Raw genomic sequence first — 24,434 nt, forward strand, 5'->3', positions numbered from 1 at the left:
TTTGCCACACCTTCTGCACACTCCAGCAGGGAGGGACATTCTGTTGGGATTATTCTTTGAAAAAAACATTGTTTCTAGGAACATCCTGTTTACAGTCCCTTTTTAGGTGACCTTGTTTACCACATTTAAAACATCTGATGTAGAAGTAACCAACCGTCTTATTAACTAAGAAACACAGAGCCAATACAGAAATAAAAGCCAAGAGGTCAGAGAAATAGCTAAGAGCTAAAAACCTTGCCCTTCACTATCGCGGTGGTCCTACCTCTCTGAAAGAGACCTACTTCCTGTGTGTCTGCCTTTATAAAGACTTTCTGTTCTGCCTTCTCATTGGTTGTAAACCCAACCATATGACTGCCTCGTCACTGCCTGTCTGTACAGACCTCCAGGTCTTCTATGGTTGGTATTGAGATTAAAGGCCTGTGTCTCCAATGCTGGATGTATCCTTGAACACACAGAAATCTACCTAGCTCTGCCTACCAAGTGCTGGGATTAAAGGCATGCACCACCACTGCCCAGCTTCTGTGATGGCTTGTTATTAGTTCTGACCCCCAGGCAACTTTATTTATTAACATACAAATAAAACCACATTTCAGTACAAATAAAATATCACCATAATCTGACATTACTATTTTTCTTCAAATCTCTGGAAATCACCTCTTCTAACCGAGTATCATTATGGTCATGAGATTCAATATTAATTGTATCTCAGATCCATTCCTCCAAGGGTGCTGAGCTTGCCTTTAATGGCCTAATTATTCTTTTGCATTGTACATTATCATTTTTAAAAGCCAGATATTTAATTATTATCTGTCTAGCTTCTGAATTTGATATCATTCTATTTACTGCCGTAGACAGCCTTTGTAAGAAATTGGTGAAGGTTTCTTTTGGGCCCTGTATAACATTTGTAAATGACTCAATTTTCTTTCCTACTTCTTCATTCTGTCCCAAGCATTCAAGGCTGCAATTTGGCATAAAGCTAGGATGTGGTCATCATATTGAGATTGTCTTTCTATATTAGCATAATCTCCCTCTCCAAGAAGTTGATCTTGGGAGATTTCCATACCTCTAGCCCTACTTCATTGTTCAATGGCCTTAGCCTCATCCTTCCACCAAGTCCTCCATTGCAATTGTGGACCAGCTTCTAGGACAGCTGTAACCAAATCTCTCCAGTCTTGAGGGATAATTCTATTACAAGTTGACCACCAGTTTAACATCTGATTCACAAATGGGGAATGCATACCATATGCTTCTTTGAATCTCCTCAAATCTAACATTTACACAGGAGTCCAATCAGCTCTTATACAACCTTGAGCATTTGGCAGTTCCTGTGGGTTACTGGATAGATTAAGTTTGGCTGCTTGAAAGCCTTAGGCTATTCCTCTGTAACCATATAATGCAGTGCTGAGATTGGTCCACCTTTAAATTCTTCTGTCTGGGTCTGAATATCTCTATGATCTGTTTTAACAAGTTTTTCTAAAACTTTTATCTTGGCACTCATATTAACCAACTTTTTAAAATAAAACAAAATGATCAAACAAATAATATTTATAATTGATGTTACATAAATACCATCTACATTAATTATCCTCTCATTTAATTGTTCTACTTTCAATTGTATTATCAAACAGAGACCATATTCCATCCATTGTAAAAATGTTTCCCATTTTTTAATATGGGAAAAACTTTCTTTTACCTAATTTCTCCCTTTAAGAAATCTTAATTGACTCACCAAATCTGCTGATAATGACAATTCAGATGACAGTGTGGCAGCAGCCTGAGGAAGGGGCCCAAGGAAAGCCAAAACCCACCAGGTGAGAAAAGCAGCCCAAAAGCCAGCTTTCTGCACTGGAGAACTTGCAAAAGCAACTAGTTCTGGGGTGTTGGGAGCTTGAGCCTGGGGAGCTTGCTACAGAGAGGTTGCAACAGAAACTTAGCCAGTAGGTTAAGGACTCCAGGCCCAGTCAAGATGGAGATTCTGGCTCCATGTAGCTCGAGCCTGAGCCTCAGGCAAGCGGCTTTTTCATGAGTTCATTAATTCATGCCCCACATTGGGCACCAGATATAATACAAATCTTAAAAGGTCTTATAATATAAAAACCCAGAGCCAGATGTCAGGGTGAAAGCCAAAAGATCTGAGAAGCAGAGCACCCAGCCACTAGTTCTTACCTCTACAAAATCCTCAGCCTAAAAAGAGTGAGTTCCTGTTTCCTCACACCTTATATACCTTTCTCTGCCAAGACATCACTTCCTGGGATTAAAGGTGTGTGTGCTTTCCAGTATTGGGATTAAAGGCATGTGCCACCACTGCCTGGCTCTGTTTCCATTGTGGCCTTGAACTCACAGAGATCCAGACAGATCTCTGCCTCCCTAGTGATAGGATTAAGGGTATGTGCCACTACTGCCTGACCTCTATGTCTGATGTGGCTGGCTCTGTCCTCTGATTCTCAGGCAAGTTTATTAGGGTACACAATATCTCACCACATTGGGCATATGCCAAGGAGTGGTGTGCCAACCTGAGCCATATGGTAGATTTATTTTTAGTGCTTTGAGGGTTCTACATACTGATTTCCAGAGAGGCTACACAAGTCTTCACCTCCATCTACAGAGAATGAGAGTTTCTCTTTCTCTACAATCTTGCTAGCATTTATTGTAAGTACTTTTGCTAATTTTAGTTATTTTGACCGAGGTGAGATGAAATCTCAAAGTTTCTTTAAATTTCCATTTCCCTAATTGCTAAGGTGATAAACACTTTTTGAGATACTTCTTAGCCATTTCTAATATGGAGAACACTTTAGATCCCTAGCCCATTTAAAAATATTTTTAAAAGACTTTCTGAGATTATAATAACTCATTTCCCTTTGCTTTTTCCCCTCTCCAAGCATTTCCATATGTCCCTCATTACTCTCCTTCAAATTTGTCTTTTTTTATTAATTGTTATGTGTATTCCTAAATACATAAACACAGCCTGCTTAGTCAATGTAATGCTACTTATTTGTTTCCTTGACTCTTTGTTTACTGAGTTCTTTGAATATTCTGGATAGTAATCCTTTGTCATGTATATAGCTGGCAAAGACTCTCTCCAGTTCTGTGGGTTGCTCCTTACTTAATTGTTTCATAAGCTGTAGAGAAACTTGTTTAAGTCCCAGTTGTCAGTTGCTGGCCTTAAATACTTGGCTAATACAGTCGTGTTCAGAAAGTTCTTTCTTACACCTGTGTCTTGTAGGTTACTGTCAATGTTTTCTTCTAGCAGTTCTAGTTCTTCACATTTCAGAGTGAGGTCTTTGATCCACTTGGATCTATTTTTTTTTTTTTTTTTTTTTTGTATAGCGTAATAGATATAGCTCTAAGCAAACCCTGGCCAACAACAGCCTGGCTAGTAAAGGAAAGTAAATAACAAAGCCAGTCAGGGGTCAGCTAGTGAGTCTCTCTGTCTCCAACCATGCCTACTGAGAAGAGGTGGTCTAAGGCTGCCTCATAAACACTCCAGGCCTTCACCTCCAGGTTCTTTCCCATCACTCCTGCTGCCTTCATGACTGGTGTGTGGTGTTGTCTGTGAATGCTAACTGTACCATCCCTTCAAGCCCATTACAAAAAATCAAAACAAAACAACAACAACAACAAAAACAAAAAAAACCCAAAAAATCCAACTATTTAAAGACAGGGGAAGCAATTCTAAGAGGGAAGTTTATAGCCCTAAGTGTCTACATTAATGTTTAAACAATCAGAAAGAACACAAATAAATGACTTAGTGATGCAACTTAAGAACTTGAGTGTGTTTATTTTAATGTATTTAATTCAATAATTAGCTAGGCTATTGAATTTTTTGGCAACTTACTCAATAAAATACTTCTATCTATAGTTATATATTATAAATTTATTTATATCCCAAAATATGGATGACAAACTTTTCTAAAATAACTGCTCAATTCTTAAACTTCATTGAGACATACCCAAATCTCCTCATTTTAAAAAGAGATACAGCCAACTGTGCACGTGCCTATGAGTTTAGCCGTCAATGGCAGAGGCTAGAGTATCCCAACTCAAGGCTATCCCAACTCAAGGCTACATAGCCAGAGCCTGTTCAGTTTCCTGTAATAATAAAGGATATGAGGATTCAAATATACTGCTTTAACCTCCTGGAAAGTTGCTCTTTTTTTTTTTTTTTTTGCTTTCATTTGTCTGCTTGCTTTAAAAATCACCAAACTTTTAATTTTTTCAATATGTAAAAATTATGGGTTTTATCACATTTTAACAGGTGTATCATTGTGTATTATGTATGCTTATCCCTGATTTTAATGGGTTTCATTTATCATTTTAGAGGATGTCCAGAGCCTTGAGGTATAACCTAGACTCTCCCACTGCCAAGGCCACATTTCAGACAGAAATTAATCCAATAGTGCAGTGACATAGTAGGTTTTATCACCTATCTATTTCATAGGAAGCATTCAGTTTTCACATTAGGCAAGAAATGTACTCTTTGTCACCCAGCAAACAAAATGATGAAGCTGAAACCTGATCCCCAAATGCTGAACTTTAAAGTCAGTGTCCTTTGAGCCTGTGGCTCCAATGTGTCCTGTCCTCCGGGGAGACATTGTGTTGATCTTCATGACTTTTATGCCCTGACAGTATCCACAAGACATCAGCATCATCCCAAGCCTGAGCTCCATGTTTGTCAGTGAATCACGCAGGAGACAAAACTCAGGGTCTACGCTTTATAATGCAGACTGGCTTAATGCTTTCACTGCTGCTTCTTCCATGCTTAGGCTCACTAAATGAGTTTGCTCCTTATGAGTGTGCTGATGGTGTCCTCTGCATTTGAACCAACATTAACAACACCTCAAGAATTTAAGTGTTCTTTTCCTAAAAGATTTATTTTATGTATGCACCTGTGTGCATTTGTGAGTCTGACATGTATGTGTGAGTGCCTGAAGAAGATCAGAAAATGGCATCGGATCCCCTAAGATGGAGTTACAGGTGGTTGTGAGCCACCCAATGAGGGTGTCGGGGTATAGATTTGGGTCTTCTGGAAGAGCAGCAGACACTCTTAATTGTTGCTTAACGCACTGGGCCATCTCTCCAGCCTAGGAGTTTAAAAATTCTTGATTGTGAAATTAGTTTTCAATTATTAGAAACATCAGCAAGTAGAAGAACATGACCAAAATTTTACAACAACATGAAAATAATTGCTCTGTTACTAATCATAAAAATATATATGGCTATTTTAGGAGAGCATTGAAATATGCAGATGTTGTGTGCATGTGTGTGTGTGTGTGTGTGTGTGTGTGTGTGTGTGTGTGTGTGAGAGAGAGAGAGAGAGGGGGGGGGAGGGAGGGAGGGAGGGAGGGAGGGAGAGAGAGAGAGAGAGAGAGAGAGAGAGAGAGAGAGAGAGAGAGAGAGAGAGAGAGAGAGAGAGAGAGAGAACATTATTAAGATTTTTCTGTTGATGTGTGTTGTGGCAGATGGGGAAGATAATGCGTGGACCATTCATGAAGTTTGTAGCACATGCAGCTTCCTTCACCATTTTCCTCGGGCTGCTTGTCATGAATGCAGCTGACAGATTTGAAGGCACCAAGCTCCTCCCTAATGAAACCAGCACAGATAATGCAAGACAGCTGTTCAGGATGAAAACATCCTGCTTCTCATGGATGGAGATGCTCATTATATCCTGGGTAATAGGTAAAGACTGATTTTCTGTCTTGTTCCTTTTTGCAGCCTTAGCAGTTGGACTGAATCATGCTGATTCTCCCACACTATCAGTTATACAAATGTATGCAGTAGGAAGCAGTGTTCCATGCACCGTGACTTTCTTTGTGATCTTACACAGTTGCTATGGTGCCCTTATTACCAATGTCAGTCTCTTCATATGCCCTGTGATAATTGTATTCCCTCTCCCCAAAAGGAAGAAAACCAGCAGTATACCATTAATCAAACCCACCACCAATAAGGACAATCTCCCATGTGCAGTTTGGGATGGCTTTGATTTCAAGCTTGAAAACAACTGAGTTATTTTATGTTGGGATTTAAGAGAAACTAAAACTAGGAGCTACTCATTTTGATTGAAAATTTATTATGTACCAGGAATTGTTTAAAGCCCTTACCATACATCAGGCCACACAGCCTCTCAGATATCCAGTCTTCTATATATAATAACATCTATTTTATTGAATTATGTGGGCGTTAAGTAACTCACTTCCTCAGGTAGCTTGTGAAAGATGAGGAATTCAGTTTGAAGCACTATAGGATTTGATTTGTCTTTAGAATCCACTTACACCTGTGAATTGCCACTAAATACAATGCATGTGAGAAAAATATCTTTCTTGGATATTTATGAATAAACACATTCAATAGCTGTCATTGGGTAATAAGGATACTAAGTTGAGTGGGATGTAGTCTTTCCATTCAAGGAAGTAATCTGGGTAACAAATAAAAAAGTCAATAGTTAAATCTCATTCATGAAAAATGCTATAATTGAGGACCTGTTAAGATACTACAGAAGCACAGATTGGGCATTTAAATATTAATGAGGTAGGATGCAGAAGGAGCAGGGAAGTCCTCCCTAAATATCAATGGCACCTTTAATTAAGGCTTTGAGGATAAAGACATGCTAACCAGACCAAGCGTTTGGGGGATACAGACACAGAGGCATGGGAGCACCAGGTGTTGAGATGAGGAACTATAATAAGACTGGACCACTTGAAATATTGTGAACTCCTCCTGGCTGGTGTCTGGGGGCTTCGTGGATGTGGGTGATAGAGGTGGGTGGTGAAATGGTCAGAGGGTGATTTCCAGTGGCTGCTGCTGATGGGTCAGAGCACATTTCAGAAATGTCTCAGTGGTTTTGAGGTAGAGGGAAGCTTGAAGGTGGGGGGATGAGCCCAGAGGCTGGGTCCAACTGCAGTGAACCTAATGACAAGAGTTATCTGAGTTCAGCATCTGTGGGAGAGGACCTGGGAGTGGCTTAAAGATTAAACTGCGAATAACTTGATAATTGTTATGTGTTTACAGGGAGCGTTGTGTATTAGAAGGTGGTTACTGTCCTCTAGGGGGTAGGGGGATAGAGATGCCCAGGGTTAGAATGGGGACCATGAAAAACTGCTCATTAAATTCATGGTTAATTATGAAATGTCCTAGCATTTCCAGGGATAAACGTCAACTGAGTCATATGGAGAATGACTCCTGGAATAAGTCTGGCCATAGATAAATTTCCAGAAATTCTTCATTTTCACATGACTCTTAAGGCCATGGCTGTATGAAATTCCCTCTGGAACTGTGTGGAGTATGAAGAGAAGACACAAAGGCTCTTGGTACAGAACCTCCCACAATCTGTTAGGTCTGCTCTATCAGCTGTCCCTCTTAGTCACCCAGAGAAATACCTTCAGTCAGTTTATGTCACTTCTAGGGCATCCGTGTCTTCTGGGCTTCTTCACATTTGAGCCCAATGGATGACCAGCTGAAATATTAGGAAGTAGTATAACAATTGCAGTATGCTTATTTTTACCTTTGTAAGGTAATTCAACAGCTACTGAATTATTGAAAACTTCTAAAGCACTTGATTTCATAGTTTTCCCTTGGTTTTACTAAAGTAATGTTGATCTGGGACACATGACAGAACCTGACTTTTCTTTAACTCTTTTCTAATTTAATTGACAAAACTGGAAGAGATGTATTCTATCTCTGTTCTATGACTTAAGAGTAAATACTATTTTATAGTCTCTATCTTATTACACTAAGAGTTCTGAGGTTTTTTTTTTAATAAATTAGTATAAGTAAAATATACAATAAGGAATTGGAGCATTGGACAGACTCAGAGTCTCAGATAATTATTAAACTTTTCACTAGGTATTATCTGTTTTTTATATATGGTAAGCATTTCCTATTAGATAAGAGATATATCTTTAAATCCAAGACATAATTTTGAAAAGGAAATAAATTTTATTGATAGTATTAGAGATAATGAATGCTCATTTCATTCTTTATCAAAAATTATTCTTCCTGTAATATATAAGTTTTAGTATAGACTTAGATACTTTTTCAATGAGAAACCAAAACTGAGAATATTAAATATCTTTAATGTTATGAACAAAAACATTTTCCATGGAAGAACTGCTCTGATAACTTTTGTGTTTTACTTTAGAAATTATCTTACAATGTTTATTTGAAGAGAAAAACAAAAATAAATCAAAGAGACAGCTGTGTCCATGTAGACTATATGGGTTCCTGGCTCAGCCTCTGACACTACGATCTATTTTCTTGTATTTTTGTTCTTGCAAGAAACTCACAGAAGCTTCTAGAAATATTAACGAGAAATTGGCTATGTAGGTCACAGGCCAGTTGTTTTATAGTGTTGGTGGAAAAGACATGTTTTTTGTTTGTTGTTTTTAACAGCAAGCAAATCTATGTGATTTTCATTTGATGAAAATTTGAAAAGCCAGAGTAGAACTGATATTCCAAGAGATTGTGGCCAGGCAGAGTAACTGCGAACCGATGTTGGTGCGGGGTCTGCCAGGAACTCAGGGCAGGGGTTGTGTGTGAGGGCCTTCGTGTTCAGAAGTCCGAGGATCATTTGTCATTTGTCACCCACAGTGAGCTGCTGAGAAAGCACAAGCAGTCCTGGGTTGACTCAAACAGGGTAAGAGCAGGGTCGGGGTTGTCATTGCTCTGCTGTGGAGATCATGGCTTCGAGAATGACAAACGAGTGTGAGTGACCCCACACAGTGGTCCTCAGAGGACTTGGGGGAGTTTACTTTTCATCACTGAAGGAGATGGAAAGGAGGGGTTCAATATTATAATTTGAGGCTTATTCCATTGGTGGGGGGGGTCACTTAGAGAAGAAGGTGAAATGTACCTGGAAGTAGGGGCAAGCAGGGCGTTGAAGCTGAAGCCGCCTTGGTTTCACAGGTAAGCATGGCTCTGCTGGAGGAGAGCAAACACAATGAGCACACAAGTGGGTTGCTCGTTAGAGAAGTTCAATGCAGAGGGAGCTGGCACACTCTCCACTGCTCTAGAGAACAGACATAGAACCAGCACACTCTCTTTGAAGAAATGGTCCTCACAAGCTGGCAACAGAGCAAGCCTCCCTTAGAAGTAGGAAGTCACTCAACCCAGCACTGTTTAAGCAGTGTGGTCCCTATGGAGAACTCTCCTGCATGGGGGAGAAGCCAGACTAGATGTGAACAATTTCAAAGGTCCTTAAGCAGCAACCCAGAGGGTGGGATCAGCATAGAGGGAATTGGACAGGCACACTTCCTGAACAGCTCTGAGTGTTAGCTGTAGCTTGTCAGATGCAGCACAATACCATTTGTACCAGAAAAAAAGGTGGAGCAAAGGTATGAGGAGAAAGAGACAGTTTCAAAATGACTGGACTGTGTGAGTTCCAGTGTCCCCTTGGTTCCTATACATTACTCTGAATCATTGTAATCTTTGTTAAAGTTGGGAAAACTTGGAGATCACACCAAGAACATAGATGTCTTCAGATTTTCCCATCCTGTTCAATGTTTTGGTATGAATGTGAATCTTGCACTATTTCCTGTTATAAACTTATAAGTCAATGCTAATGTCCCCTTAACCTGAAATTACCTAACAAGAGTAATGACCATGGCATTTTCTTCATTTGGCAGGGCTGCTCAGCCACTGGACTAGCATGCTTTGTGATAGACATGAGATGGATGTGGGAACTGGGGCAAGAGATGCTGAAGGTTAGGGGAGAGGCCTGCTTCTAAATCTGTGTAAGAAGTTCTTTGTGAGAAAAGACTTGAATGAGCAGGTGGATTGTGTTTCTGCACAGGGCTCTAGCAGGGCATGGGGTGTCAGACAGGACAGCATTTTTAACTTCTTTTTAATCCAGTAATACCCTTCAAGTTAAGAAAGAGGGTACATGAAAGTTACAAGTAAATCAAAGAAGCAAGTGCTCAAAGTGTTTGTCACAAATGCCAGCACCATGCTCTATGTTTTACACATATCATTTCATTTGTACATTGTGGTCTTGTGAAGTAGGTATATGTTTCATTCTCATTTTGCAATCTACATTCTAGAAAGTCTAAACACTTTGCTGAGTCCGCAGCTGATTATTGCAGAAGCAAAATCTCACAACCAATGCTTGTAAGTGCTGCACTAAGGTTTTGGAAAACCGTGAAATATTGTTAATAATTTATCAAAAAGTCAATCACTGTTAGTGCAGTGATGCAATCAGCTACTGTAATTTCCTCTAGTCTTTCAAGATGCTTGTTTTAAATTTGTTCACAGATTGCATGCCATTTAAACTTTTGAATTTTACTTGATGATGTGTGTTCTGGTTCTTCAAGACACACATAGAAAAACTAAACAAACAAACAATATTGACATTGAAAGAACTGTAATTTTATTAAGGAGAATTTTCTTGTGAGAAAAAAATGTGGAGATAGGGGAGGGAGGGGAAGGGCTCTCAAACCTGGTGCGTACTAAGCCCTGAGGGTTGGAAATGGAAGGGAACCATCTTTGGTTAGATGTGTCCAAACTTTCATTCAGACTAAGAGAAGTATGGCAAGACCATTAATATTTGAGTCAAAGTCCCCATCAGAGAAGTCCTATGTGTTCCTCAGTCTTTGTCTCCAGGGGCACACAGTGGGAAAAGTGGAGGTGGTTTTCAGAAGACAGTAGACAGTAGACGAGGCTCATGGTCAAGGAAGGTTCAGTGGTTGGATGCCGGCAGGTAGTTCCCATGATCTGTAACCCACAATAATTCATAAGATATTATATCAAATATCTGTATAATTTCATTGTGAAAATGTGAGCACTTCCATTTTGAGTATGTAGGTATGTTGTGCTTAGGATATTAAAAAGAACAACTTAAGTATTTTTCCATGATTAGAAATAAAAGTTAAATGTGGTGTTTTTTCACTTGAGATTCTTGATTAATTTCACTTGATTGTTTTCAGGTAACATGGTGATATTGTTGGACTGGGTTTCTGGGGGTGGGGAAATTGTGACTGGAGAGGAAGGTAGGGAAAATTGACAGAGCTGTGAGTATCAGGTGAGACCTTTCCAATTGTTTTGTCTTCATGGAAGAGCTAAGTTAGAATGAAATTGAGCTGATATATTAATCCTTTACTGATGCAGGCATGATATGGGCTGAATGTAAAGAAATTTGGACTCAAGGCCCCAAAGAGTACTTATTTGAGTTATGGAATATGCTTGATTTTGGGATGCTGGCAATCTTTGCAGCATCATTCATTGCGAGATTCATGGCGTTCTGGCATGCATCCAAAGCTCAGAGCATCATTGATGCAAATGACACTTTGAAGGACTTGACAAAAGTCACACTGGGAGACAACGTCAAGTACTACAATCTGGGTGAGTTTATGTTACTGTGTAAACTACTGAAGATACAATATTTTCTTGTAAAGGAGAAGTAAATAGTAGTAGCTTTTTCCCCAGTTCACATAAAATCGTTTGTTGATGGCATCTGTATTTGAAGAATAACATCACCTGAAGATTCGTGGTTTCTGCCTCTACATTTGGTTTATCTTCTGCATGGAAACCTTTATTAACCATGGGATTCATCTCCTATTCCTTCTTAAATCAACTGGATAGCTACCAAATCCATTGAGAATCCCTGTACCATATCTTATAATTATGTATTTTTCTGTTGTCTTTTTCTTTTTATTGAGTCTTTGTGTGTGTTTCCCATATAAGACTGAGTGCCCAAAGAGTCCAGAAGAAGTTGTTAGATCCACTGAAGGTGGAGTTACAGGTGATTGTGAGCTTTTCAACATGGGAGCTGGAAACTGAACTTGTGTCCTTTACAGGAGCATCAAGCACTACTAACTACTGAGCCCTCTCTACAGTCTCTTATTTTTCCTTGTCTATTAAGAGAGTTCACATGAGACAGTGATCCAAAAAAATGCCAGTATAGGATACCTGTATTCTAGCCATCATGTCTTCCATATCATGAAAGAATTCCCTTCCTTCTAAAGCCTCCAATAAAAGCTCTTATTTTGGCTGCACTTCTGTCTGTAACGATGTAAAGAAAGCAGAGATCATATTGTGCGTCCCCTATCTACTTCAGTAAAGTTAGTTCTTTTGCTTTTAAAACTCACTGTGTGTTTGCCTAGTGCACAGAGCTGAACAAGCTCCATTTGGGCTTCTGTAAGAGCAGCTCTGAGTAGTGACTATGGGTTAAATATGGCCTCTTATGGCAGGCTTTGTCTGAGCATTTGACAGGATCACATGTTGATGGCAGAAGTTCATCGGACATTTCTTTAATTGAACATATTCAACAGCTGTGAAATGTTAAAGTAGAAAGAGAAAAATTCACATGTGAACTATGCGTACATGATGAAATGATACTTGGCTTTAAATAAGAAAGGAGATGATTATTGCAAAAGCATGATGAACTTCATGCTACATGAAATAAAACTGGCATGGAAAAATCTCATGATCTCACTTACATGTGTCTCACTTAAGCAAAGCATAATGGTGGTAAGTGGGAATGGAGACGTGTGGGCTGGAGAGAAGAACATGCTGTACTCAGACACAAGCCACAAATGCTGATATTCTGCCATGCAGCATGGTGGCTGTAAGTTAACCAGTGTACCACACATGGGAAAATTGCTGAGACAGTACATTTTATATGTTCTTACCACACAGAAAAAGTATGTGATGAGGTGATTGATATATTAACTATATTAATTTAATAAGCATGACATGTCAACATATGTGACATTGAACCCACATACACATGAGTTTTAAAAGTTTATTTTTGAATGATTTTTTTTCTTTTAAGACATATAAACTGTGTCAAAGCAAAATAATTTTTGAAGTCTCTAGGAGGGGTCTCAGGCACTGAAAGAATTGAGAGATAAAACAAGCAAATGAATATGAAGTAGAGTCTCAGTCATCAACTCTAAAACCGATAAAAGGGCAGATGTCACACATCAGAGCTAGGTGGATCCCTGAACTGGAGTCTCCAGACTTGTAAGAATTATCATCCAGTTTTCAGGTAGCAGTGGACCAGGGCAGCGTTCTCAATGAGGGGTAGAATGGTGATGACTGTAAATGGTTGCTCTTGAGGGATGCTTCTGTGGGGACCAGAGAAGTTTCACAAGAAAGAGGGCAGTGCCAACCCCATGATCAAAGTCACCATGGTTACTATCCCAGGTTAACAAATGGTGAGCTATTTATTTCCCCAGGGGAAAACTGACTAAGGGAAGGAAATAAATTTCAATATTCACCCAAGTAAAATAATCTCTCCCATAGAAACAGCTTGGGGAAAATAAATCTATTAATGTTTAACTGACATCTTTGTGGGCTTAATGTCTATATCACTAAAGTCTCATTTTCATTATGGATTTTAGTATTTATGTCAATCCTAGGTTTTTATTTAAGGAGTTTCAAAATATACTCAAAGACATCTATTTAAAGGTAATACTCAAAACACTATAAAAAGAAACCATATTCATAAGTTTTGTGTTATCCTTTCCTAATTCCACTTCTCTGAAAATAACCAAATGCAAATTTGTAATCATATTTTCTTCATTCTTACACACTGTTTTGCATTTTTCTTCATAATGGTTTCTTAAGTGGTTTTTGATGGCTTAATGTAATAATGCCAGAAGAACTTATTAATGAATTGTAGAAAAATTTGTGGCAAAAATAGACTTGTTTTACTGACCAATAAATGTATTTCTAGTAGGTTTAAATAATAAGAAATATATATATATATATATATATATTATATATATATAAGCATCAAATGACATTATTTTGTGGTTATAGTTCAAGAATGAACAATAAATGCTATAACTTAGTAAGTGCTAGATGTTTCTAAGCACTGTCTGTGAACTTACTGAATTTTCAAAGGCAGATGAGAGCCATGGGAGTAGTACTTTCTCACTGTTAGGGAGAGAGGAGTAAACCTAAGAGGGATTGTTTGTATAAGTTCTTTCAGTTGGAGATACATAGCTATCAATAGGGACAATTGCTCAACTCGTCTACCATGGATCTGCCAGATTAGGAATTATACCCTGTTGAGAATTCATAGCAAACCATCTCAGTCAGGTTAGAAGATATGGCAGGCACTTGAGAAGTTCTTCAGAATGGAGGCTTTCACTTGAGCATACATTTATTATTATCAGAAAAGAATTTACAAAGAATAAGCAACCCATTGGAATTACTTGTCTCTGATTTTTTTCTAGCCAGGATAAAGTGGGACCCTTCTGATCCTCAAATCATCTCTGAAGGTCTTTATGCAATTGCTGTGGTCTTAAGTTTCTCGAGAATAGCTTACATTTTACCAGCAAATGAAAGCTTCGGACCACTGCAGATTTCACTTGGAAGAACAGTAAAAGATATCTTCAAATTCATGGTCATATTCATCATGGTGTTTGTTGCCTTTATGATTGGAATGTTCAACCTCTACTCCTACTACATCGGTGCAAAACAGAACGAAGCCTTCACAACGTAAGTGGTCCTGGTATTTTGATGACAGAATTTGATGATAGCTCAAAGGGAGATTTGTTCAATAGCACTCAGTTCATAGGCCTATGCTTTGATGCAGACACCCTCTCTAAGTCTGTTTCAGCAAGACATGTTTTCAGAGTGACTTGTAAGAAGACCAACATACAGAAACCTTCCTAATATAAAATAATGATAACATTTTTAAAGCTGTATCATATGGTAAATCCTCCTACACGTACCTTTATTATCGACAGTGCACAAAAAGAAGAAACTAAAGCTCACAAAAGCTTAGCAATGTTCTAGATGTTGCATAAATGCTGACATTATTTACTAAGTAGCATCCACTGTCCCATTCCTCTTTCATGGGGACTACTGGGGCACTGGTGTGAGGACAGCTCTTCTCCTAGTTCAATTAGCCAGAACTTATCACTGGACAGATTATAAGTAGCAACGTGACAAGATTATGACTTGCATTCAGCACACACACACACACACACACACACACACACACACACACACACACACACAGTTTGAATAAACTGTGCTGGAATAGATGTCTTAAATGTCAGTGTCTATGGCACATGACAAGTGGCATCTGAAGAGGAACCTACTGTTTCTCATATTCTTCTAAAGTGCATTTTTTTCAATAGAAAATTAAACCAACTGTGTTAAACCTATGAGCTTAACTCTAGACAAATGATTATGCCTGAAGCATCACAAGTCTTCCTAGGACATGCCAAGAATTTTGGTGCCATGTTTATATTTATATTGTCATATTTCCATATATATATATATATATCATTATTTTCTATTTATTTTGTGTGAATGGAAGTACAGATGAACAAGAAACTAAAATGACTCTAACAAGTTGTGTTTTTATTAAGTAATTCATTTAAATTTTCCATTGCCAAATCCATCAATCATTTAAATACCAACGTCTGTAGTCATGAACTTATCCCATAGCCTTTAATGAGTGTCTGTTCAATGCTAAATCTTAAGCTACGCACTTCATATGCACAATATGACATCTTTGCAATGAACCTAAAACTGCTATTTTGCCCATTTTACAGAAAGGAAGTTGAAAATTCAGACAAGAAGATAATTTTCTCATGAATATCTAATAGTTTATCAGAATATTGAAACCACTCAGAATTATGATGATGTTATTATTATGTATTAACATCTTTTCTTATATTTCTTTTTCTGTTATTTTTCTTCCAGAGTTGAGGAAAGTTTCAAGACACTGTTCTGGGCTATCTTTGGGCTTTCAGAAGTGAAGTCAGTGGTCATCAACTACAACCACAAGTTCATTGAAAACATTGGCTATGTTCTGTATGGTGTCTATAATGTCACGATGGTTATTGTTTTGCTAAATATGTTAATTGCGATGATCAACAGTTCATTCCAAGAAATTGAGGTATGAAATCCATGTGTTCTTATAGTCCATGTTCATATTTCAAGTATTATAAGGATCACCTAATCAGTGGAATGAAGTGTACTCTCCATGATTCATTATTTCTCCACTGTCCATGCTTGCTTGATCGATGTTGGTCTAGGAATGCAGACAAGCTTCACTTTCTTTTAAACACAGTATTGATAGAGTATGCTGAGTCAGCAGAAGATAAGGGATAGCACTGTCTAATTTATTACTGCTTCTTAAAACCTGAAACACTGTATCAAGATGAAATTTTATTTATTTTTTTTTTGGTGTTTTGTTGTTCTACTTTTTTTAGATACTGTCTCATGTAGTTCAGGTTAGCCTGGAGCTTGCTACATAGCAGAGGATGGCCTTGTGCTCCTGATCCTCTAGCTTCTACCTTCCAAGTATATATGCTACTGTACTTAGTGATGAATTAATTTTTTTAGTCAACAATTATTGCTATCAGCCAGCTGTGGTGGCCTAACCCTGTAATCCCAACATTTGTGAGACTGAGGCAGACGGAGCGATATGAATTTCAGATTTGCTTGGACTATACAATAAGACTCTATTTCAAAATAACAGCAACAAAGGAAAAAATATTTTTTACAAATAATATACTGTCCAAATCTTTTTTTGAGTTACATTCAGAATTGATTATTTCTCAAATTGGTGATGACTGTGTAAGTTTGTATTCTAGAAATATTGATTCCAGAAATATCCTAAATGAATGAGTGATTGAATGAGGGATACATTTCACAGTGTTTTAGAAAGCACACTTGATACCTTGCATAGTATTTATAAACTCATGTGAATTTTGAGGTCAGTAGTCTAGGAAGCCTAGTAAAATCTGAAGCAGACTTCAGAATGAGCATGTGGAGCCTTCAGCCTTAGGAATCAGGCTATCTACCTCTAGCCCTTGCCTCTTCTATGCACACAGTGTTCGAAGAACCTGATAATTCCATATTTCTGTGCTAAACAATCATGTCTATTTGTACAGGATGATGCTGACGTGGAGTGGAAGTTTGCAAGGGCCAAATTATGGTTTTCCTATTTTGAGGAGGGAAGAACACTTCCAGTCCCCTTCAATCTTGTGCCAAGTCCAAAGTCCCTGCTCTATCTCCTATTGAAATTTAAGAAATGGATGTCTGACCTGGTCCAGGGTCATAAGAAAGGCTTCCAAGAAGATGCAGAGATGAACAAGGTGATTAGCTTGATCATTTATCACTACAGTCATAATTGTTACCACCATGGTAACCACTGAGCAATAGCCTTTGAAGAAGCTTTCCGTGGATAAGCCATGTCCCTCCATTCTCATCCCTAGTAACCACATATATGGTACTCCTTGGTCTGGTGACTGTTTATAAAGGACACACTGGACATTTCCTATGTAAAAACATGCAAGAGAAATGAAGTGTAACTAAATTAATGGATTGTCTGGTGTAGACACTGAAATTGAGAGCATTTGGGGCTTTATTGTGCTGCTGGCACCCCAAGTTTCTCACTTTGCTGTTAGTGATGTGCCAGCTGTTAGCAATAGCTGATAGGAATTTGGCCATCTAACAACATCTGCATTGCAAAGTTCAGGAATGACTGCTCACACTCAACGTGGGAGGTCTGTGTCTGCAGCAAGGTGCTTGAAGAAACAAGGTCTAAGATTACTGATTGGAAATAATAATCTCAGTAGGCAAGGTGATCTCAAGAAAGCACAGATGAGGAGTAGTGCTCAGATGGTGGGGTAGGAGGCTTTCAGTATGTTCAGATATATTTCAAACACATATACAGTGCTGTGTATACATAGGATTGGAGACATGGGCTGAGTATAAACCAAGGAGGGGAGTTACACTAGCTGCTTCCAGTGGAGGTGGATCAGGATGGGGACATGTATGACAGAATGGAATATATTCAAATAATTAATAGAGCTGTCAGTTTCTTCTGAAAAGGGATTTTGAAAGGAACAAGAATCTTTTTAGAGCATTCACTTTTTGGTTAGAGATTACAGGCTTTTTTTGTCTCTTCAAAAATGAGAAGAAAGGCAATGAGCAAAAGTTATAAAATAGTTCAATCTCAGTTTTATGAAAGAACAAATTCATATTGATAAGATCTACCCAGCAGAGCAGTGGATAATCTTAGGAAGCAGGGTGCCCCTGGAATTGTAGTTAACCAGTAAACTACAAATGTCTGACATTAGAAACCCAAAGCTGTTTCTCCCTGGACTGGGTGGGCCATTGGACAGAATGGTTTGAGGTTTCTTGAAATGTTAAGATTCTGTCTTTGAACGGAAGGAAAATGTGTCCTCCCTTTGCACCAATTGTGTAGGACTCTAAGTCAGGGGCAAGCTTCATGGGTTCTAGTTTCCTCTCCAGCAATAGGAATCAAAATTCTATCTGTGTTGCAGAGATTAAGTAAAATAAATATTAAAAGTGCTTTGAAACTTCTAAATGCTTGTGCATAGAAATTTGGAGGAAGCAGCCTTGATGGCCTTCCTCCAGATGGCTGATTTACAGGAGTCAGTGGGTTAAGTGGAAGACATTTTTCTTAACCCAGTGTAATTAAATGTACAGTTGTCAGCTTTGATTAGAATTGTAACCTGAGAAAATTTAGTGTTTGAATAAATGTCCAAGAACTTGCCAAAAGGAAGACTCAAAAAGAATATGTTTCTCTCATTAAAACTTGCTGGGGAATTAGAGCAGGTAGCTTTTGGAATATGAAATGAAGAGTAAAAAAAAGCCATGCAACTGGACTCATTTTAATATCTATCTTTAAAAGAGAAATGAAGAAAAGAAATTTGGAATTTTGGGAAGTCATGAAGACCTTTCAAAATTTTCACTTGACAAAAATCAGGTAAGATAACACTTGAAAATAGAAAGCCACACTTAGGTTGCCTATGATCACAGTTGTCTTCTCACAGAAAAAGACCAGTGTTTAGAAGCAACATTAAGGAATGGGTAGCAGGCGCTGGAGAGATGGCTCAGTGGTTAAGAGCACAGGCTGCTCTTCCAGAGGACCTGAGTTCAATTCCTAGCATCCACATGATGGCTCACAGCCTTCTGTAACTCCCAGGGAATCTGATGTCCTCTTCTAGCCTCCACAGACACTGGGTATGCACAGACATGGATGCAGGCAAAACACTAATGCACATTTTAAAAAGTAAAAAAGAAATAGGTAGCAGATACAGTTATGCTATTAACAACTATTATATCAAAGATTGTAATTGAGAATGTACCTATGTCTGTTTGCAAAAGGATATTAGTGTACACGTAAGCAGTGTGCTAACCACAAATTTGTGGGTCCTAACGGGTAGTGAGATACAAGGCACTGGGCCGGAGGGTTTGTTAACCGTGCAGAGCACACAGCCAGCGATGTCTGTCAGGCATCAAGAGGCTGTTTGCAGAGGTACTGTGAGGATTCAACAGATGTGGCCAGTACAGTTCGTAATGAGATAGGTATCTCGAGATACACCAGCCTCCTAATTTGGAGTCACCAAATCCTCAGTGATAAGATATTTACTCCCTTCCCTGTCAGTTATAAGTCACAGGGTTTTAAAAGACACCAAAGAGAAACTCAAGAAACTCGACAAAAGAAATGAGAAGAGCAGTTTGTCAGGAAGGAACCGAGTTCAGTTGCACATAATAAAAAGCCCAAATCATGGTGGGCAAAGCAAGGCAGCTGCCTTCCTGTTTCTGCTCTCATTTAACCTGCCCTGTGAGACAGTGTGCGGTGCTTGTTAAGGGTGAGTGGCTGGGGCCCTTCTGGAGTTTTCTTGTCATGGACACAAGATGACAGCTTTACCTCCTGTCATTACACTCCCTGTTGAGGTATGAAAGAGGAATATGTACAAAGAAGAATGGCTGGCTAGCTGAATTCCAGAAGTACCTCGTAACTTTGTTATTCTGATTGGCCAGAACTGAGTTGTGCTGCTACCCCAAGGCAAGCAAAGACCCAGAGGAGGCCACTGCGCTCTGTTTTTAACTGAATATTTTATGTCCCATAGCAGAACACATATATGCTTAAGGTCTGTGTGACCATGATTCCCAGCCTCCCAGCTTTCTTTGCTACCATCTCAGCCACAAGTCTGTCAACCATTCCCACTTTAACCAGAACCTAAAGGACAAATCTAGAATAAGAGGACATAGGCCAGAAGCCCTACTCTCATTAGTAATTTCACTGGGAAGAATTTTCATGGACCAGGATCCCAAGCAGGAAGGATGGTAGTGGAAGGAGATGTGTGTGTGTGTGTGTGTGTGTGTGTGTGTGTGTGTGTGTGTGTGTGTGTGTGTGTGTGTGTGACACACCCAGGAACCCATAAATCCTGCTGCAACTTGGGGCTTTAGTTGCAGCAGTGGGGGCTGGGAGTGAAATAGCAGCAGGTGCAGAGAAATCACCTGTAGTCCCCAAGGCAGTCACCCTTAAGGAGTGTGGGGAATTGGCAGTTTTCCTATTCAAGTTGTTGTTTCTGTTGCCACTGAGACACCAGGCATTTTAAAATGGTATAGACAGGGGAGTCATGGAGTGAAATAAATAATAAGAGATCTATAAGGTCCATTTTCCCTGTGGAGAAGCTGGTGTGTTGGCTGGGAGGAAGTGGAGGAAATCTATCACTTCCTTCAGCTATGCTTGCTCTCCAACTTGTTTTTGCTCAGACTGATGTAGTTCAGTGTGTGTGCGTGTGTGTGTGTGTGTGTGTGTGTGTGTGTGTGTGTGTGTGTGTGTGTTGTTTACATTTTAAGGAATTGCAGGAAAACAAGGGAAGAATGTGGCACAGACAGTATGTGGTTCACAACTCCAAAGTATTTAGTATCTGTTCACAGCAGAAGCTTCCTGCTCCTTGGCTTGTGGGGACGTTATGACAAGAACACTTTGAAGACACAGAGCATATTGAATATTTTGTAAGGGATTCCTCATGATAATGAATAACCGTAGGAGGGATGCTTACAAACACTACCTTGACAGTGCCTTCCTTGTTTTTAGAATGTAGACATCAAACACGCTGCCATCCCAGAGTGTTCACAACATAAAATCAGTCCGTGCAGATAAAGTGCTTACGACAATATCTGAGACAGAGTAGAATACAGAGCTACTTAATTATCAACACAAGAGTGGGAAGAACAACCACAGGCACACAGTTACAGTCACATGGGGAAATGAAAATGGGATTCGGCCTAAAAGTCCTAGAGAAAGGGTACAAACAGAAAATGAAGGGAGTCCAGCTGAGTAATGTAAATGGTTGTATCTGGAAAAAATAATTGGAAATAAGTGAATTAGCAAGTGGAAAAACAGTAATGATAATGGAAAATTATCATGCCATTTGGAATCCAGCATACATTAATTGAGAAATGACACCAGCATTAGCATATGTTGGGTATGCTTGACAGTGCGCGCGCACACACACACACACACACACACACACACACACACACACACACACACACAGACACATACACATTCATCACCATTATATTGATTTTCCCATTACATTCCAGCTAAGAATTTGCACAAATTGCATGAGCTACTACAGTCTCAAAGGATGACTAAAGGAATAAAATATGCAGTAAGACATGTGATGGAAGTTGTTTTGTTACTTCTATGTTAGTACCTGCCTCTCATTTTCCTTGGTAAAATCGTACTGGTCATGGCATTGTAACCAATCCCAGGGTCAAAAAGAGGGTGTGAATGTCTAGGCAGCACAGGCTGTTTCTTAGTTGATCAAGTTGTGGAGTATGGGGTGAGATGTTGATTCTGATGTCAGTTTAACAGGTGGAAAACCTTTTCATGAGGTCATATACTATGGCAGCCACAGAGATGTGGCGTTCATATCTTTCTTCAAGACAGAGTCTGGTCATCTTGGGGTCATCTGGCAGCTTCTAGCTGTAGAATCTTTGAGATCTTGTCACTCCCCTTGCTGTGACTGTGCCCTTTGGGTCCTAAGTACTTCTGCCCACAGTGACCCCCACCCCATGAAGTCAAGACACTGGAATTGGGCTGGACTCCATGGGCTGGCTGCTCTTCTAGACAATCTTCGTGCCTTTCCTGCTTTCACAGGCCAGCCAACCCTCAGTGTCAGGGGAGCAGTGTATGGAGGGAAAGTGAGCGAGGGTAATGAGGGATAGAATGAGCAGAGCACATGATACACACATGTAAGGGTCATAGACAGAACCCATTATTTGTATGTGACAGGTTCATAAATGCAACTCTGGATATATCTCAAACTTCTAATGCTGGCTTTGACACTTGCATCCTGGATGCTCAAATCAACACAAATGTCCATTTTCCTACCATGTGAGCATCTGGTTTCAAATGATTTTGTTTGAAAAAAATAGTTTTAAATTAGTCCATTTATCTTGAAAAAAAAACAGTTTCCCAGTGTTGCTGAAGGAGGCTCCTCTGGGAACATGCCGTTCTGTAGGTACTCAAACCCATGGTTCAGGCTTCATTACCCCATAGCTTGGCTCAGATGTTTTCATAAAGTTGGCCTCTAGGATGGCAGTTTGTGTTTTATCCAAGGCCTCTCTGACTGCTTGAAGATGGCAGTGTTTAATTAGCTTTGGAAATGCTGTCTTCTCGTTTGTTGCAGGCATACCATACAATCCACAGGATGAGCCAAGTAAAATTTCTTCTCAGTACTCACTGAGCAGGCCTTCTCATCTTCTGTCACATCCTTTATTTCAAATGTTTCCTGGCTTCGATGGAGGCTAGTGTTACCTTTTCAGACATACAGTGCAAAAGAAGCGTGTAATTGAAATCCAGTCTCTGCCATTCACCATTACACATGTAAACCTGCTAATGCAGAGTGATGTCTTGAATTCCTGCTCTGCTCCTGTTCCAGCACAGGTCACTACCAGGTTGTTTATATCACAGTGGATTTTATGCCTTTGGGTAGTTTGCTCTGCCCTGGGTTCAGTGAGAATATATATATATATATATATATATATATATATATATATATATATTTGATATACATTGGTTATACATCCAGGAATTATGGTTTTAGCCACTACTTAGGGTAGGAACTACTTAAAATGAAATCATCCAAAGAAGCAAGCATGTAAAATGCTGACCCATCTTTCTACATGATCTTGTGAGAATTCTCATGTGATTTCCTTTATACTTTAAAACATGACAGAGGGTCCTGGAAATGTGTGTACTCACTAAGTTCTGGGGAAGCTGAGTGTGGTGGCTCATGTCTCTAATCCCAGTGCTCAGGTAGCAGAGATAGAAGGATTGCTGCTCAAGGCCCACCTGGTCTACATAGTGAGTCCTAGGCCACCCAGGGCTATGTAGTAAGAACATGTCTAAAAGAAAAGACTTTAAGACATCATTGTGGGGGAGCCACATTATATAATTTTCTAAATGACTTAGTCATAGGCTTGGATGCATCAATCAAAAGCAACGTTTGGCAGAGTATCCCCAGTGTATATGAACTAGATCAGGACCATCTATGAACAGACTTCAAACCATATAGTAGATACGCATGCCTCTCTACAATAATAACAGATATTGGCAATACCTATCATTCCAAGCTGGAAAATCCATACTGCTTTTCTTATGCAATATTATTTTCTCTATTCTGCACCTGAGGTTGCTGAGCTCCGAGAGGTGAAGTACTTTGCCTAAATTTCAGCCTTAGACAAGTGACAGTTAAAATCCAAGTCCACACCCACTTAGTTCTAAAGCAGGGGGCTTCCTAACAGTGCACACTATGGTCCACCTCACATTTGCATTTTGAGAGGCCCGAGTACATCACCTCCACTGTCTTATTTCCTTGTGTTTTCCCAGGGTCCTGCAATTTAGTCCTTACAAAAATAAGACAGACTTCCAGAATTATCTGTAAGTTCAGGAAGGCAGGAACTCACTTTTTTCTCCACATTAATAATAAACATTCTATTTAATGTTACTCATGCATACTCATGGTCTGTAGGATTAAAAATGCTAATATAAAACATGAAATGAGAAAGGAAAGGTATAAAGAATGCAGAGACAGACTTGGGGCAGCGTAGCTCATGACACAGCACCTACCTAGCATGCACAGACCCATGAATTTGAGCTCCATCTCTTCCAAAAATGCATAAAATATAATAATTGGTTAGTTTTTTTTAAAGAGTAGTCCATGCTTCATTCTGAACTAGAGAGTGAATATTTACAAACAGTAAGAACAAAGCTCGCACTCGGTCCTTTGCACCTTTACTGTAGCTGCGTCTCTAAATTTTAAACATTCTTCAGATTGCCCATTGAATTCCCTGGTGTGAGCTGAAGGGCAAACAAGCTGCAGTACCATTTCTCTGGACTCTCAGCTGGCTGGGTAGCTGGCCATGGAGCCAGATGATAAATGAGGATTTTGTGCCACCAAGTGGTAACAATGCTTCTTTGCACGTTGGGTGCATTTCCTCTTACACATTATTTTGTTGCCTTATTCAATTAAAAAACTGATGTGTTGAGTTGTTATATTGGAAAAATAACAATATCATTTTTCTGAAATTACATTTCATCCTAAACCTGATATTTCAAAACAGAACTAGCCACAAAACAATTGGTATGAATTAATATATGCCTGCTTGTGAACTATCAGTCTGTTAGTTGGTTCCTA

General features: G+C 39.2%; 1 protein-coding gene across 5 annotated transcripts in view; it reads left to right on the forward strand.

The window, feature by feature from the left end:
• Positions 1 to 24,434, forward strand: part of Trpc6 (transient receptor potential cation channel subfamily C member 6) — a 116,376-nt gene that overhangs the window by 86,222 nt on the left and 5,720 nt on the right. For 4 of the 5 annotated variants that reach the window (XM_052751899.1, XM_052751892.1, XM_052751882.1 and 1 more), the window contains 6 exons: positions 5,460 to 5,676; positions 11,095 to 11,328; positions 14,172 to 14,436; positions 15,655 to 15,850; positions 16,851 to 17,054; positions 18,620 to 18,694. In XM_052751899.1, coding sequence (XP_052607859.1) covers positions 5,460 to 5,676; positions 11,095 to 11,328; positions 14,172 to 14,436; positions 15,655 to 15,850; positions 16,851 to 17,054; positions 18,620 to 18,694 — 1,191 coding nt within the window. The remainder of the gene's footprint in view (positions 1 to 5,459; positions 5,677 to 11,094; positions 11,329 to 14,171; positions 14,437 to 15,654; positions 15,851 to 16,850; positions 17,055 to 18,619; positions 18,695 to 24,434) is intronic. The other variant, XM_052751908.1, reaches the window with a different exon arrangement.

The sequence above is a fragment of the Peromyscus californicus genome, unplaced genomic scaffold (assembly GCF_007827085.1).
Source record: "Peromyscus californicus insignis strain IS unplaced genomic scaffold, ASM782708v3 Scaffold_11__1_contigs__length_118956290, whole genome shotgun sequence".
In the NCBI taxonomy this organism is placed as follows: Eukaryota; Metazoa; Chordata; class Mammalia; order Rodentia; family Cricetidae; genus Peromyscus; species Peromyscus californicus.